The sequence below is a fragment of the Maylandia zebra genome, linkage group LG19 (genome assembly GCF_041146795.1).
Source record: "Maylandia zebra isolate NMK-2024a linkage group LG19, Mzebra_GT3a, whole genome shotgun sequence".
NCBI classification, from domain to species: Eukaryota; Metazoa; Chordata; class Actinopteri; order Cichliformes; family Cichlidae; genus Maylandia; species Maylandia zebra.
In genome coordinates this window covers 7,516,573-7,532,278 of record NC_135185.1, presented here as the reverse complement: position 1 = coordinate 7,532,278, position 15,706 = coordinate 7,516,573, and the positions used below count along the sequence as shown (strand labels likewise).

The following is a 15,706-nucleotide window of genomic DNA, read 5'->3' as shown; positions in this document are numbered from 1 at the left end:
TCTCTGAGCCCTTGGTATTTCTCCAGCTTCTCGTGTTCCTTCTTCCTGATATTGCTGTCATTCGGAACCGCTACATCGATCACTACGGCCGTCTTCTTCTGTTTGTCTACCACCACTATGTCCGGTTGGTTAGCCACCACCATTTTGTCCGTCTGTATCTGGAAGTCCCACAGGATCTTAGCTCGGTCATTCTCCACCACCCTTGGGGGCATCTCCCATTTTGACCTCGGGACTTCTAGGTTATACTCGGCACAGATGTTCCTGTACACTATGCCGGCCACTTGGTTATGGCGTTCCATGTATGCCTTGCCTGCTAGCATCTTGCACCCTGCTGTTATGTGCTGGATTGTCTCTGGGGCATCTTTACACAGCCTGCACCTGGGGTCTTGCCTGGTGTGATAGACCCCAGCCTCTATGGATCTTGTACTCAGAGCTTGTTCCTGTGCTGCCATGATTAGTGCCTCTGTGCTGTCTTTCAGTCCAGCTTTGTCCAGCCACTGGTAGGATTTCTGGATATCAGCCACCTCCTCTATCTGCCGGTGGTACATACCGTGCAGGGGCCTGTCCTTCCATGATGGTTCCTCGTCTCCCTCCTCTTTCTTGGGTTTCTGCTGCCTGAGGTATTCACTGAGCACTCGGTCAGTTGGGGCCATCTTCCCAATGTATTCTTGGATGTTCCTTGTCTCATCCTGGACTGTGGTGCTGACACTCACCAGTCCCCGGCCCCCTTCCTTCCGCTTAGCGTACAGCCTCAGGGTGCTGGACTTGGGGTGAAACCCTCCATGCATGGTCAGGAGCTTTCTTGTCTTTATGTCAGTGGCTTCTATCTCCTCCTTTGGCCAGCCTATTACCCCAGCAGGGTACCTGATCACGGGCAGGGCGTACGTGTTGATGGCCCGGATCTTGTTCTTACCATTCAGCTGACTCCTCAGGACTTGCCTGACCCTCTGCAGGTACTTGGTGGTTGCAGCCTTTCTAGCGGCCTCTTCATGGTTCCCATTTGCCTGTGGGATCCCCAGGTACTTGTAACTGTCCTCTATGTCTGCAATGTTGCCTTCTGGTAGTTCAATCCCCTCAGTTCTGACTACCTTCCCTCTCTTTGTTACCATCCGACTACACTTCTCCAGTCCGAACGACATTCCAATGTCATTGCTGTATAGCCTGGTAGTGTGGATCAGTGAATCGATGTCTCGTTCACTCTTGGCATACAGCTTGATGTCATCCATGTACAGGAGGTGGCTGACAACTGCTCCGTTCCGTAGTCAGTCTTGTTAATGATCTCACTGAGGGGGTTCAGGCCTATGCAGAACAGCAGTGGGGACAGAGCATCTCCTTGGTAGATCCCGCACTTGATGGTAACTTGTGCTATGGGCTTGGAGTTGGCCTCTAGTGTTGTACGCCACATCCCCATTGAGTTCCTGATGAAGGCTCTTAGGGTCCCATTGATCTTGTACAATTCTAGGCATTCCAGTATCCAGCTGTGGGGCATTGAGTCATAGGCCTTCTTGTAATCAATCCAGGCAGTGCACAGGTTGGTCAGTCTGGTCTTGCAGTCTCGGCTGATTGTTCTGTCTACCAGTAGCTGGTGTTTTGCACCTCTGGTATTCTTGCCAATTCCTTTCTGTGTCCCGCTCATGTATTGACCCATGTGCCTGTTCATCTTAGCCGATATGATGCCTGACAGGAGCTTCCATGTAGTACTGAGGCAGGTTATTGGTCGGTAGTTGGAGGGGACCAGTCCCTTCTTGGGGTCCTTGGGGATCAGGACCGTCCGGCCTTCAGTTAGCCATTCCGGGTGTCTCTCGTTAACTAGCAGCTGGTTCATTTGTGCTGCCAGACGCTCGTGGAGTGCAGTCAGCTTCTTCAGCCAGTAGGCGTGAACCATGTCGGGCCCTGGTGCTGTCCAACTCTTCATACTGGAGACCCTTTCTTGGATATCTGCCACTGTGATGGTTACTGGACCCTGTTCAGGGAGGTCGCTGTGGTCTGCCCTCAGATCCTCTAGCCATTGCCGTTATGGGTTGCATCCTTCTCCCATATGCTCTTCCAGTATTGCTCCGTCTCCAGCCTTGGTGGTGCTGTTCTCTTATTGTTCCCTTGCCACTGAGAGTACACCTTTGCTGGTTCTGTGGAGAACAGCTGGTTTATTCTCCTGCCTTCTATCTCTCTGGTGTACCTCCTCAAGCGGCTGGCCAAGGCTGTGAGTCTTTGCTTGGCAGTTTCCAAGGCCTCAGGTATGGACAGCTTGCTGTATTTCTTAGGCACCTTATTTGTCGCACCTTTCTGCAACTCCGTTAGTTGGCTAACCTCCCTCCGTGCTACTTTGATCTTGCCCTCTAGCCTCCTTCTCCATGGAGGGTACTGCCCCTTGTCGCTGTTCAACTTGTAGCCAAGCATCTCACTGATCACTGTTGCCGTATTGTAGATGAGCTTGTTAGTGTCGGTAATCGTGGTTGTAGGTATTGCCCGTAGTGCTGCATTAACATCATCTAGCAGACCTTCTGAGGGTACTTCACGTAATCTTGGTAACCGGCTACGGGGGATCCAGGTTTCAAGCTTGGCCATGATCCTATTTTTCAGGTCAGTTCCTCTCGCACTCAACGATCCTTCTCCTATCGCACTTGGGGCTATGTACCCAATCTCGGGTGATGATATCTCCCCCCTGACCTGGCGTCCTGACTCCTCCTTGCCGTAGCATTTGTGTTGTACCTCGTCAATCTCCAGCTGTGAGAGCAGTCCCTTCTTTCGAATGTTGGAACACTGAGCTACTAGTTGTTTCGCCGTCATTGTGGATGTTGGGTATCGAAGAATCCATAGGTCCCTCATCCTATTCATGTAGCCCCTTCCGCCAGGGTTACTTGCGTAGTAGCATTCCAACAATGCCCTGTTTTCGTCTCTTGCCCACCGATGCCTTCTTGTTCCAGTAGCCCACTTTTCGTCAGGGTGCCCTGGTTCCTCAACACCTGACGCGGACCTTGTTGATCCGGGCGACGTCCGAGCCGGCATGCCTTCATATTTATCTGTCTCGCTCATGTCTGCGGTAGGCTTGCTTAGCATAGGGGGTCTAGCCTTAGGACCCTTACTGGATACAGACGCCCCAGGCAGGAATCGAACTTGCGATCCTCTGTTCCAAAGGCATGTAGTCTAACCACTACGCTATCCAGCTGCTGCTGATATATATACATACATACACATATATATACATACACACATACATATACACATACATATATACATATACACACATATACACACACACACATATATATACATACATATACATACATATACATATACATACATATATATACATATATTTCTACAAGACTGAATATAATATCTTTATGTAAGAGTTCAGTCCAAGTATTTATAACATTAAACAAACCAAAGGTCTCTTCTGGAGTGGGCCTACAGTGGAGTTCTGAAGATTTCTCTGTAAGGGAGCTGGTGGTGAAGATCATTAGGTCCTCCTTGATCCCTGCGATGAACTTCAGTTCTTCTGATGTTTCTGAAATGATGCCTCTCTCAGTGGGTCAACAGAACATCTGGATTTCTCCAAACCTCTAGACCCAGGAAACCCAGCTTGGTCCTGATGGTCTCTCTCACCAGTTTCTCCCATGGTGGGTGTAGCTGGTAATAATTATGTGGACTCTATTATTAAATAAAAAGAACAAATTACAATACACTACTGAAACCTTCTGCTGCTGTTGTTACCAGGCTGTAGAGTGCTCTGAAGATTTAAACAGTTTTAGATCCATTACACTCACAGTCTTCTGTTAAAATCTCAAAGGACAGCATTACATTTTTGATATTAACAGTAACTCTGGGTCTCTGTGGAGTATGCAGCTGATGTCATCTGTTAAAAAATGGATAACAAAAACTAAGGAATCATTCAAAAATACAGACTTTGCGGTCACGTCCAGCGGGTGTGTGGGTGGGAGCGTGACGCAGTCGCTCCACCTCAAGTCACTCCTCCGCACTCTGGCTCCAAAAGCGCAATATGGCAGCTTCCACGAGGGGAATATTTTGGCTTCATTTTTGCACCATGGGAGAAAGTGCTGTCGCGTCGTCCATCGTTTATACAGTCAGAGCTCCGCACCATGCAGCCCAGAGCGGCAGAGCGACTTAACTGATTTAACGCGACTCTGTCCGCGTACCTTTAATAACCCCACAGAGCTGATCACCTGCACTGCCAGGTTTCTTATGACTTAAGAGATCTGCGGTCATCTGCGCAGGTGCAGTGCAACAGAGACGATGTTATACTCTAAAAATTGATATTTTTTTCTGCCTATACATCAGTTCGAGATAAATATTTATTAAAACACGTAATTACTCATTCAGTAATTATGGTACCAATACACACAGGATCCCCTTTCAGTGAAGTTGGGAATATAAAAACAGTCCTGAAGGCGGCGCTGTAAATACATCTACTGGTTAAAGAGCGGTTGAAGCGTTTTATCCCCATGCGAGGATGAATGTCAGTAACATTGATAATAGCGCTTACACCGAGGTTTGTTTCAATGGAAGGATGATACTTAAAGCACCAACAATGCCTATTAATTCCCTACAGAGCAGGAAATTTATAGGTGAAATAACAGATAACTTAAAATTTTTGGAAACGTGTTAAGATACATAAAAATCTCTCTCTGTAATTTATAAATATAGGAGTGGGTTTTTATTTTTATTAAAACAAGATTGTGTCAAAAAAAAAAATAGAAACATAAGTAGAAATAGATGCATGTTTGCAGCATGGAGCTGTATTTCACACACGGTCCTACAGCTGCATTACTTGGCACAACCCAGAAGTTATTTTGAGTCGATTACCTTCTGACTTCCACAGCAGATTAGCATACTGAAAATACACTGCATTCTTTATGTAACCATGTGGCACATAATGTCTTGACCTTTTGTAATATCCTCTAAATGAACAAGGCTGCTGAGGGGAACGTTTTGTCCTGGTAGTGGCCGTAGATAAATGGTCAAGGTGGTCAATAACATTAGAAGGAACCTTTGTCTAAAGGGCACTAATATAAATATCAAACATTACGACAATCTGATCACCAATTCACAGTGAGCACAAGCACACACTTATTTACATCACTACTACTTTTTATTTGGCAAACAGCTTGAGATAATCTCTCTTTTTCAGCGTAGAGTGTGTGTGTGTGTGTGTGTGTGTGTGTGTGTGTACACACACACACACACACTATAGTAAACCAACACATTCTGTTTTGATAACCATTTTTTCTCATTTTACATCTTACAGCTTACAAATATAGCTGATCTTTTTGACAAAATTACAGATTCTGTTTGACACCTAAATTAGTATGCTATATAAAAATCCACACATCATACATTCATGATTAGAAAAAGTAGGCTATATGAAATCAGAAAAGAGGGGTGGTTAACCTAAACAAAACATCACAGTACGCAATTTCAAACAAATCCAATTAGGAGGAAGGGGAAGTCAAGGTTTCACAAACTGAGTAGTATCTTTCATCCCAAATCCAATATCAAGTCCTCTGAGAGAAGTTTGCTGCTATTCCAAAATTATCAGTACAGTGAGGATATCAAGGAACAACAACAGTACTGTCACATAAGAAGAAGAATCAGTAAATCTCAGTCCAAAGTTAGAAACTAATACCTTGCGTTGGATTATAATGGATAGTTAATAAAAACTAAACTTTGCATTGCAAACTGTACATATTCCTTCATACCTCACAATCTCATCCTGCTTTCACCAGTGCTGTCTTAAGGCTTAGTCCAAGGATTATGCAAATGCTTGCAGGCTTTTATGCCTTGCTATCTCAGCATGAGACATCCATCTGCTTAAATTGGACATCTTTCTCACATCTGTAAGACAAAGTTGAACAGAAGTGCGGGAGCTGCCATTTGGATATTGGGAAAGCAACAAAATCTGCCACTGTGGATGCCTCTTTGACAGGCAAATATATATATATTTTTTATTTATTTTTTCCTCTTGATGTGTAACGTAATCAAATCAGCGCAGAGCAGCGTTTGTACCATGAGGATGGACTGAAAAGGTGCTGTTGTAAAAATACAGCTGGCCTGTCATTGCTTCAGTGATGGGTCCGCCTTTGCTGATTCACCCCAATATCACTGGTGAAGTTCTGCTTTATACACAGTATTGCTAAATATTGAGCATTGCATTCGTTTTAATGAGAAGTTACTGTTTGACTTGCTACTTTTTTTTCTCATGTAGGATACATGTCCATTGGCATCACATTGTATTAAAAACCCAGGTGACATGCTTTAAGCAAATCAGTGCTTAGAATCTTTTTTTTCTTTTTGAGCTGTAGATAACAATATTAATCTCTCCAGACACCTGGATTATTACATGACAACATCTGCAAGCACTGATCTAATCATAACATCTAAATAGAAAACAAGACTGGGTTATTCTAAAACTCATTTTTGAACACTTGATCACAGGAAAAAAAATGCATTTTGTTCAGTCCAAAGCTCTCAGATGCTTTGTTTTGTTTTTTTTAACCTGACTTTACTAGCAATGCACCAGAACTGTGACATGGAACTGGAAGGGACTTTGATATGTAAACTGTGGGAGAGTCATATGTGAGACACACTCGGAATACAACATTTGGTATCTGTGGGATGAAAAAGAGCAAAAAGAGAACAACAGGTCAGGGCAAACACACAAAATGATCATTCTCCACTTGACAAACGGTCATCATGATAAATAAATAATCCTAGATTTGAACAATAATAAGTTTTATATACTGCCATAATATATTCTAATATATTCATAATTTCATAAAGACTTTACTATATGATTTGGTTTGTGCTGTCTTTCTAAATAATTACACATAATATATACCCGTGGAATGTATTTTTTAAAATTCATCTGAGCACTTAAATTCCACCTTAAAAATTCGGTTTTCTAAGACCCGGCAGAAAGCTAGATGATGGCGCACACACGCACACACAGACGCACACGCACACACACCTTAATGAATACTAACGTTTTTGGAATGACTTAGAATCAAAACATGTAAGGACGCACGTGTCCTACATAGATAAAAGGGAGGATCACAGCTAAAAGGTGTAGGAATGTGAAGGTTTTAACACTGCACAATGATTAAGGTAAAGATTTTCTTTACAGTGGCCTAAACGTGGTATTACTTTCATGTAAGTGGTCCATGGAAAAGATTTTCAATACTTAACACAGTGTACAGATGGCAAACCTCCCTGTATGGCAGTGTAAAAACACAATGTGAGTGCAAAGTGTCAAAAATAGATAATGTTCATACTGACATTGTGCCATTACACCTTTCTAATTAATACGCAATTTCCACTGGCAGCAGTTTTATTACTTGAGCAGTATTAGTGAATACTTGAAGCAGTTGCCCACAGGTTAAAACACAGATGTACACACTGCAGTAGGATATTGTAAAGTGTTACCATAGAAAAGTAAAAGGTGTGAATGGAGAAGATGGAGGTATATGGCACTGAACAATCTGAGAGGGTCAAACAGAAGTGAAACAGGGAGTTCTGGATGGTCCCGTTTTATGTTTCATTTTTTTTCCTCCTTCCTTTTTTTCGGTAGAATTTCCCCTTCAGAGAGATGCTGTCCGTTTAATGTTTGGAAAATATTTCCCACGACTCTCGTCCCTCTTCACATGACTTGCCACTTTTCCAGTGTTTCACCTAAAAGAATGTTCTTATCGGATACAAAAATCAAAACAGTCGATATATATTTCCTTTTTGCTTTCCATACAGTTTTGCATTGAAAAATATGTTTTTGTTAATTTTCTTTTTTTTCTTTTTCTTTTTTTTTTTTGTTTAAATTCCAGATGTCTTTATGTGGATCCAGAGCTTATTCCATCTGTAGCTACATGTGTTGGGCATCCATTATGTCCAAGTATTTGGCCTCAATGATATGAGGGAGCACGTTGTTCCTAAACACAGAGCAGAAATAATTCATGTCAGTTGGTGCTTGTTAGAGCAGAAAGAAAGCATAAGAAGAAAATAAACCCCAAACCCTTTCCAGTGTCTGATTTTACCAGATAAAACTGACCGCCTTCTTATCAGCGCATTTCTACAGTGGCTAATTTACGAGCCCCCAAACTTTAAAAGATGCACTTTATGGTTTCAGGATATTATTATTTTATACACATTTACCTTCATGGTGATTAAGTGTCAACATTTGCACTATAAAATCAGACTGAAAAAAGAATGACTGAGAATTTTCCCCCTATATTTTTAACTCATTAATGTAACCTGATTTTTATTACAATCCAGTTGGAAAAACAAAGTTGGAGGGAACCAAAACAAACAAGTGAAAAGGGGAATATTGAATTAGCTCGCTCCCAGTAACCTGAAGCACAACTTTGCTGAATATCAATGCTGTGTCGTGTCTCAAGCATATGTGTAATACTTCTTCCCCACACAAAAATGTACTAATGCAGGTCACCTCATGAAAAATGTATTTTTTCAGTGTATTTATCCACTGTGATCATCTAATAAATAATTGAAACTTTGTTTTTTAAATTCAGGTATTTCCAGTAGGCTTGTATGCTGTGCTTTAGTTCTGCATCTGATCATTATGGTAAAAGCCTCCATACAGTGTGTTTCAAAGTTTTATCAATCTGATCAATATTTGGGTATCGTTCAGTCAGACGTTGCAGTTTTTTTCCATTCCACATTATTCTGTTTTTAAACTTTAACATTTAAAGATAATCCATCATCTTGTCTACTTTATTCCCCATAATAGCACTTTTTAGAGAGATATGAAGATTTTTGAAAGAAAAAAAAAGACAGCAGAAACCAGACTTCACTGTAATTTAAAGCTTTTTTCATCTAGAGGGCAGATTTAGGTCAGACACAGCTCTTGTTATTACCCGTGTGGTGCTGAATGTCACCCTGGTTTAAAGCACCCGAGAAAACAATTTTACGGGACAAAGTGGTCACAGTCGTACCTGATTGGGATTAGGAGGATCATGACCAGAGGGAAGATCATTTTCATGTACGGTATCGGGTACATGCCAAATGTACACAGCACCAGCAGCTGCATCATCTGCAGGAAGGTGAAGTAGTGGATCTTCCTCTGGGGCACTTTGCGGATGTAGTGGGTAGGTGGGTAAGATGTCTGCAGGAGGTGAGAGGATCAAGACAGATTAAAAAACAATCTCCCCTGTGGCTCTTCTTCTTCACTGTCCTCAGGTCTCCTGCAAACTTAAAGGAATGACTAAGGGAAGTGGGCAACCCACACGCATTTAAGAAGTGCACTCTGGATTTTAAATCACAACGAACGTTTAGCATTCATTCCTACAACGTACAATAACTGCATTTATAGTATCTCCTGTGTGACTGTATACCACAATAACATTGATTGTTGGTAGGACATGCAGTCCCAGTCGAGCTGCAGCAAAAACTAATTTAGCTCCACCAACTGATCTGGTGTCAGGTACTAATCTTATAACAAACAAAGAGCAAATAAATTAAAAAAAATGACAGGACAAATCTGCATCTTCTAAAGCTTGGTTGGTACCTGTACAGTCAGTAAATTGGAATTATCTACAGGTGAGGACAGAAAATGTATTTATGTGAAGAAGAAAACAGACAAAGATCTGGATTTCATACGAAGCAAAAAAAATGTGGTCATTAAATTGAACAATGTTTATATGAGATTTTTTAAGGTTTGGTTTTACTTTTATTTAATTAATACATTTATTTTATTTTCAGTTTAATCTTTGCATGATTGTATATGTACATGAGCATAAATGCTTCTACAACACTAAGATTTACACTTATGCAGGCTTTCTACACAGCGAAACCTGTAAATTTTGAGTCATTTCCTCATATCGTCATTAGGAGGCGCCAGTGTGTGACATTACCAAGCGTAGGGAAAAATGGCAAGCCTTGCTTTACATCTTTACTGAGAGAGAAGGAAGGTTAAATCGGACACAAAGGATAAAACACTCAAGACAAACAATCAGCATTCTCTTTTAGTATTGTTATGTGTTTGATACACTATACTAGAATAAAAATGTTAATTTATCAGCTTATCTGTCTTAATTCACTAAACACTACCCACCTCGTACTGTGAATATACGAGCACAAAAATTATATTTGCAAATACCATTTCACTCGTGTCTGGTCCTCCAGCACCGGGCACACAGTCAACCGTTTGATCTGCAGAGCCCTGCTATCGACATATGGACACGGACACACACATTTATTCAACTGTTACTTCCACCACACACTTTCTGACCTGCTCCTTCAGAAGGAGAGCCATTCGGTCGCACATCTGGTTTCCGTCGATGGAGGTGAGGGCGATGTAGAGGAAGAGGCCATAGAGGACAGGTTTGGGTATCCACTGCAGCGGGAGAGGCAACAGCAACACTGATATGCCAATGAAGATGTTGGCAGCCAGAGACGTCAGACGGGTCTCCTTAACCTGGACGATACTGAGAAAACGCACACAATAACATACAAATGAATGGTTACTGGAAAGCCCCCAATTGATTCATACAATGCAACAGACAATGTATTTTCTGGGATTTTGTTATCAGTATTGCAGCATATTTTTTCATTTGAAAAATCAGGAATTTTCCAGACCCACTTCCCAGAGTTTAAGGGGCCTGAGCAGTGGGGAAAAGACATGCTATATATTTTTTTCCCAATATCTCATTAACAGATCCTGTTATTTTTAAAACCACAAAAAGGATGAAGATTTCTGCTATTACTGATAACTCTCTTCTTACAGATTAAAAATATTAACCACTCTTTTTGAACAATAAAATAACAAAAATGATCAGGACTTATGAGTCGCCTGTGTGATAATAAGAACATCTCTTCATCCGCATCATGAACAAACACAAGTTTAAATTAATAAAATACAAATAAGCTTTTTGCTAGAGTATAGTTGATTTAAAAAATTTGCAGAGTTGTTTGGAAAAAGTAAGGAAAGCCCTAGGCTAATGACATCTACAAAAGCTAATTGAAGTCAGGCACCAGCAATCCTGCACTCCAATTAATGGAACATGATTGGAGGTGTCGGCTAGACTTAAAAAAAACAAAACATGTGAGCATTTTGAATTTGCTATTTAAAAATGCATCTGCTTTGCAAAGTGAAATATGACAAAGATTACTTTTGATTTGTATAAAGCTGGAAAAGCTTTAAAGTATTTAGTATTAATCAATAAGAACCTGCACAATTATATATGTTTTCTGAAGTTGAAAATGGACCTCACCATCATTTTAAGGAAACAATCAAAGCAACGTGAGGGATTGCATCTGTGACCTTGGAATGACCTCATTTGGACTCTCAACCTGTGGAGCTGAAACCTCACATTTTTCTCGTTGTGTAATTTTTATTTATTTTACCTTGTGTTTATCTTATTCTTGAGTCTTTTTAATTTAATGTCACCTGTTCAGGACTAGTAAGCACCTCCTAATAAAGATGCAATAAAAATACTTTATGTAGTACACCTTCAAAAACACTGGAAATAACAGCTGTTCATAAACAGTCAGTGATACTAATATTCGAAATTTTCAGACATATACACACTTTCAAAATTCCTGAAATGGCACACTTTTCTCCAGCTTATATCTCTAATTAAATCTTCTGAACTTATATAAGACCGTCCCCCCTAGTCTCCATTAATCATACTCAACTACTTTCTTAATCCCGAATATATGCAAACTGTAATTTTGCACATATCTGTGTGGCCAGAATGATGAACATAATCCTCTCATCTATTAAAAACTCCCTCACCTCTTCCACCCCGAGGGAAAATCTTTAGTTACATAGTAATCACGCAATCAGGGAAGAACAGGATACAACTCAAGATTACAGTCGCCACACGCTCTGAAGACGAGCTTTAATTAAGAATCTGATTAGCACTGGAAGTGAGAGGGTGGGTAACTCACGTCTCGTAGAGGTGCCCCCCCTCAACGCGCTGCTCCACAAAAGCCAGCTGGCGCACATGGAGGGTGGAGTGGGGAAAGGCGGCATGCATCCAGGGCAACCCCAGCACTGACATTAGGATGTTAATGAGCCCAGAGAGCATTAGGTCCCAGTGATATGCAGTACCCTTCAGCAATCTGAGGAGTAACGCAACCATTACAGTCAACAGCATAATGCAGCACAAAAACAGGTTAAAGCTGCCTCTAAAACCATAAAGGGACAAATTACATACAAATGTAAAAAAGTAACAGAGTACATTTACCATAAGTTCTATAAATAGGTTTAAAGGCACGCACAAGAAAACTGCCATACACAAATTTTTAGAAGTAAGTCCACGTGACAGTAGTCTGCCTGTACACTCTACAACTACTAGTACACTTCTGCTAAAACCAAAAAGGGCATCTTTCTCCTAAGGTCAGTGATGCCCTTCGACAAACCTCGCTCACGTTTCACTAACTTTTTCCCATTAAACATAAAAGAAAAAATCCTGTACATTTTTGTGGATTCGTTCTCTTTTCTTTTTTTACAGAATGAAAAGCACAACCAATATGTCACTGATGATGACATCATAAGCCGAGCATGACATTACAGTAATGTTACACAAAAACAAGGCTGCGACCTTTTTGATGCCACCAAACTTTTTTTTTGCCCCTGTTAGTGAGGGATCACTGCAATGCATCATCTCTGAGGTGGTATGAGGGGGACTGTGTGTGTGTGTGTGTGTGTGTGTGTGTGTGTGTGTGTGTGTGTGTGTGTGTGTGTGTGTTGGTAGCCTAAAACTGTAAATATGCTGCCTGAAGGCAGACAGCAGCAGTGTTGTAAAGAAATATGAACACACTGATCACTAGTCGTGCCTCCTGCTCTATGCCCTTGCATATGACATTGGCACCGCTGCATACTGTAAATTACAGTGCATAGGAAACTTTAGGTCATCAAGCATAAATCTAAGTGAAAGAGGATTTTATTGGTGAAGAAGCCTTTAGCTTCATTTTCATTTATATCCACTCAACAACCATATATATAACTTTGTAAGTTGGGATCATGCTGAGAGCCTGTAAAGTCTTTATTCATTTTCAAAATGTTGTCATATTTTTTAAACTAACACGACTGATGGAATCAAATATCTGTGCGGGTGGGGGAAAAAAGTTCAAATGCTTCAAAAAAGATGTAAAGCAAATAAAGGAATGGACCAGATAAAATAACACAAAGAACAAAGCTGCAGCAGAAATAGCTTCAGCTGTTTGGGACTCTTTTATTAATGACATATGAAGGAAGACATGAGGTATAAACAAAGTGAATTCTGTTTACCACTCTTTTTCATCTCACAATGAGTCCCATTTTTAGATATCTTTAATTATTTTTCTGAATTTTGAGGACTAGTGGATATCTGCCCTCTGGGGAATTCTTCCATATTTAGAGCAGACATTTAGATCCAATTAATCTCTGTCCAACAAATGTACAAGCTAATGCCAGAAATTCCATCATTATATGTTTTCATTGTAGGGCTGCTAGATGGTTGATGGCTCTAAATTGGCCCATCCAATGCAAATTTAGAAGAACTGGGTGTTTTGTTTTGTTTTGTGTTTTGGCTCCGAGGCTTCTTTAGAGCTCTCTGACTGTGACAATTTGACTTCCACCCTCCCCAACAGACTGGAAAATATCCGGTTGAAGCAAATTCCAAAGTGGAGGAGTGGATCTCTAAAAGTCTGACAGCATTCCGAATGGTCACAGGAAGAGTGCTAAGCAAATACTAGAATCAACTCAACTTTCCCCTTGGTGTTGTTAAGCTATTTTCAGTGAAGAGAGTTTTGCAATCATATCTCTTAGATGTCCAACGTCTGCTCAGCATATAAGGATTTACCTGTTTTCTGGTGCGTTCGTCAGTGAAACGACGATGTTCTGGTCGATGAAGATAAGGAGGGCCAGGAGAAAGCCGAGTCCCATGGCGCTGACAACGTTCATGGGCGACAGCCGCTCAAATGGTGCCACGTTGAAGGTGGGCCGGTTATGAACTTTAAACACTGGAACTGTTTCAAAGGAAGAAAATTAAACAAAAAAAAAAAACAACCACGAGTTTAAGTTTATATTACAAAATGATGCCTTAAACCGCCATCATAACTCATATTTAACTTTAGCCTGGGACATGAGAAACATCTGCTTCCAACAAGATTCTTGTATGTGTGAATATACTGAAATTCATTAAGAATATTCTCAAGAAAAGAGCTGTGTAAAATTCATTAGCATTACTCCTATCTCATCACATTCAATCATTACAAACACGACTGTCTCTTAAACTCCTGTAATGACTCGTGTTTTTTTCACACCAATAATCATAAGAGAGGCTGGATTTTTTTTTTCAAATGCTGAACATCTTTTTTGGCACACTCTCCTGTCAAAGGCGGTTGAATTATTAAGTGCAGTTGGTTAAATTTAGGAAGGAATGACAATACAATAATGGCTCTATTATCTTATGACTTATTGTCTCTGGAGGTAAAGCACTTATATTTAAATTCATTTGAGGGTTTGGCACTGATCTCTTTGTTTCTATGTCGACCTCTAGAGAACAGCTGCTGCCTTGGCAACAATGAATGGGGACACAAAATGATGCTAAACAATAGAGGATAAAAATTGAAAATCTCCAATGTGTTTTGGCCTGTGCCTTGATTGGGGAACATAAAAAGACAATAAAGGTGTTAAATAAGAGGGGCCTCGCAGTTAGAAAACATGTTTTGGAAATAAAAAGGTTATAAGTTTGGGAGTATCTTCAAGTAAGTTTAGGATATCTTCAAATTCCTTAAATGGAGCTCAAAAAATACCACAGTATGTCACAAAGTAAGAGATTGAGCAATCACTGTTTACACTTAGGTTGCTTCAACAATTTTATTTCATAATTGTGTAAAAATGTTAAATGTCTATTCCTGACAAACCAGATGCTCAAAAAAGCTCTCAAGAGTAAATTATTAAAATATATATTTATAGATGCATTCAAGAAACGATTTAATGTCTCAGTTATCTTCTATTAAAATGCCGTGACAGACTATAGAGATAAATAAAGTTTTCACAGGCCTTCATAGGAATTAAGAGGATAAGTAGTAGCATAGTGCTGCAAATCACATGCACTTGATTATTGATCATCCGCATGTGCGAGCGCCTCTCTAAAAGCACAAGTTTCGACAGTTTGCAGGTCTGGAGTATTCATGTGTTTGTTAACACAATGCAACAATCCTCCCATGAGTGACCGTCCCAGCAAATTCACCCCAAGGTCAGACTGCAAGACTGCAGAGATACTATTAAAAGCAAAGAGCTACACTGCAGACTCTTCAGGGCTCCATTAGCCATGTTAAATATTAAAGTTAATGACAGTACAATTAGAAAAATAATGAAACCTCTTATTTCTAAAAAGAGCATGGTAGCACAGGTTAAGAATAATGCACAGCGCCTGTTTTGGCAAAAACCACAACGTATCAGGACAAATACCTTCTACCAACTTTCTAGTATGGTGACAGAGTGCTGATGATTTGGGCTTGTTTTGCAGTCACTAGACCTGGGCAGTTTACAGTTACTGAGTCAACCATGAACTCTGTAGTGGACTGTATCCTTATGTTAAATATGAAGCTGTCTGTCTGCCGGCTAAAACTTGGCCAAACAGTCTCACTCGACAGGATGGTCATCTCAACAATACCAGCAAATCTACAACAGAAAAAGAAAAGAATCGTAGTATTTCAATGGTCCCTGACACAGCCTGACTGAAACGCT

General features: G+C 40.6%; 1 protein-coding gene across 3 annotated transcripts in view; it reads right to left on the bottom strand.

Moving 5' to 3' along the window:
- Nucleotides 1-4,853: 4,853 nt before the first annotated feature.
- The window catches only part of slc4a11 (solute carrier family 4 member 11), a 101,993-nt gene continuing 91,140 nt past the window's right edge, over nt 4,854-15,706 (bottom strand). For 2 of the 3 annotated variants that reach the window (XM_004554778.3, XM_004554779.2), the window contains exons 17-21: nt 13,812-13,977; nt 11,914-12,087; nt 10,253-10,448; nt 8,958-9,127; nt 4,854-7,937 (exon numbers count right to left, since the gene is read on the bottom strand). In XM_004554778.3, the coding sequence (XP_004554835.1) occupies nt 7,871-7,937; nt 8,958-9,127; nt 10,253-10,448; nt 11,914-12,087; nt 13,812-13,977 (773 nt within the window). In that variant the 3' untranslated portion in view covers nt 4,854-7,870. The remainder of the gene's footprint in view (nt 7,938-8,957; nt 9,128-10,252; nt 10,449-11,913; nt 12,088-13,811; nt 13,978-15,706) is intronic. The other variant, XM_004554780.4, reaches the window with a different exon arrangement.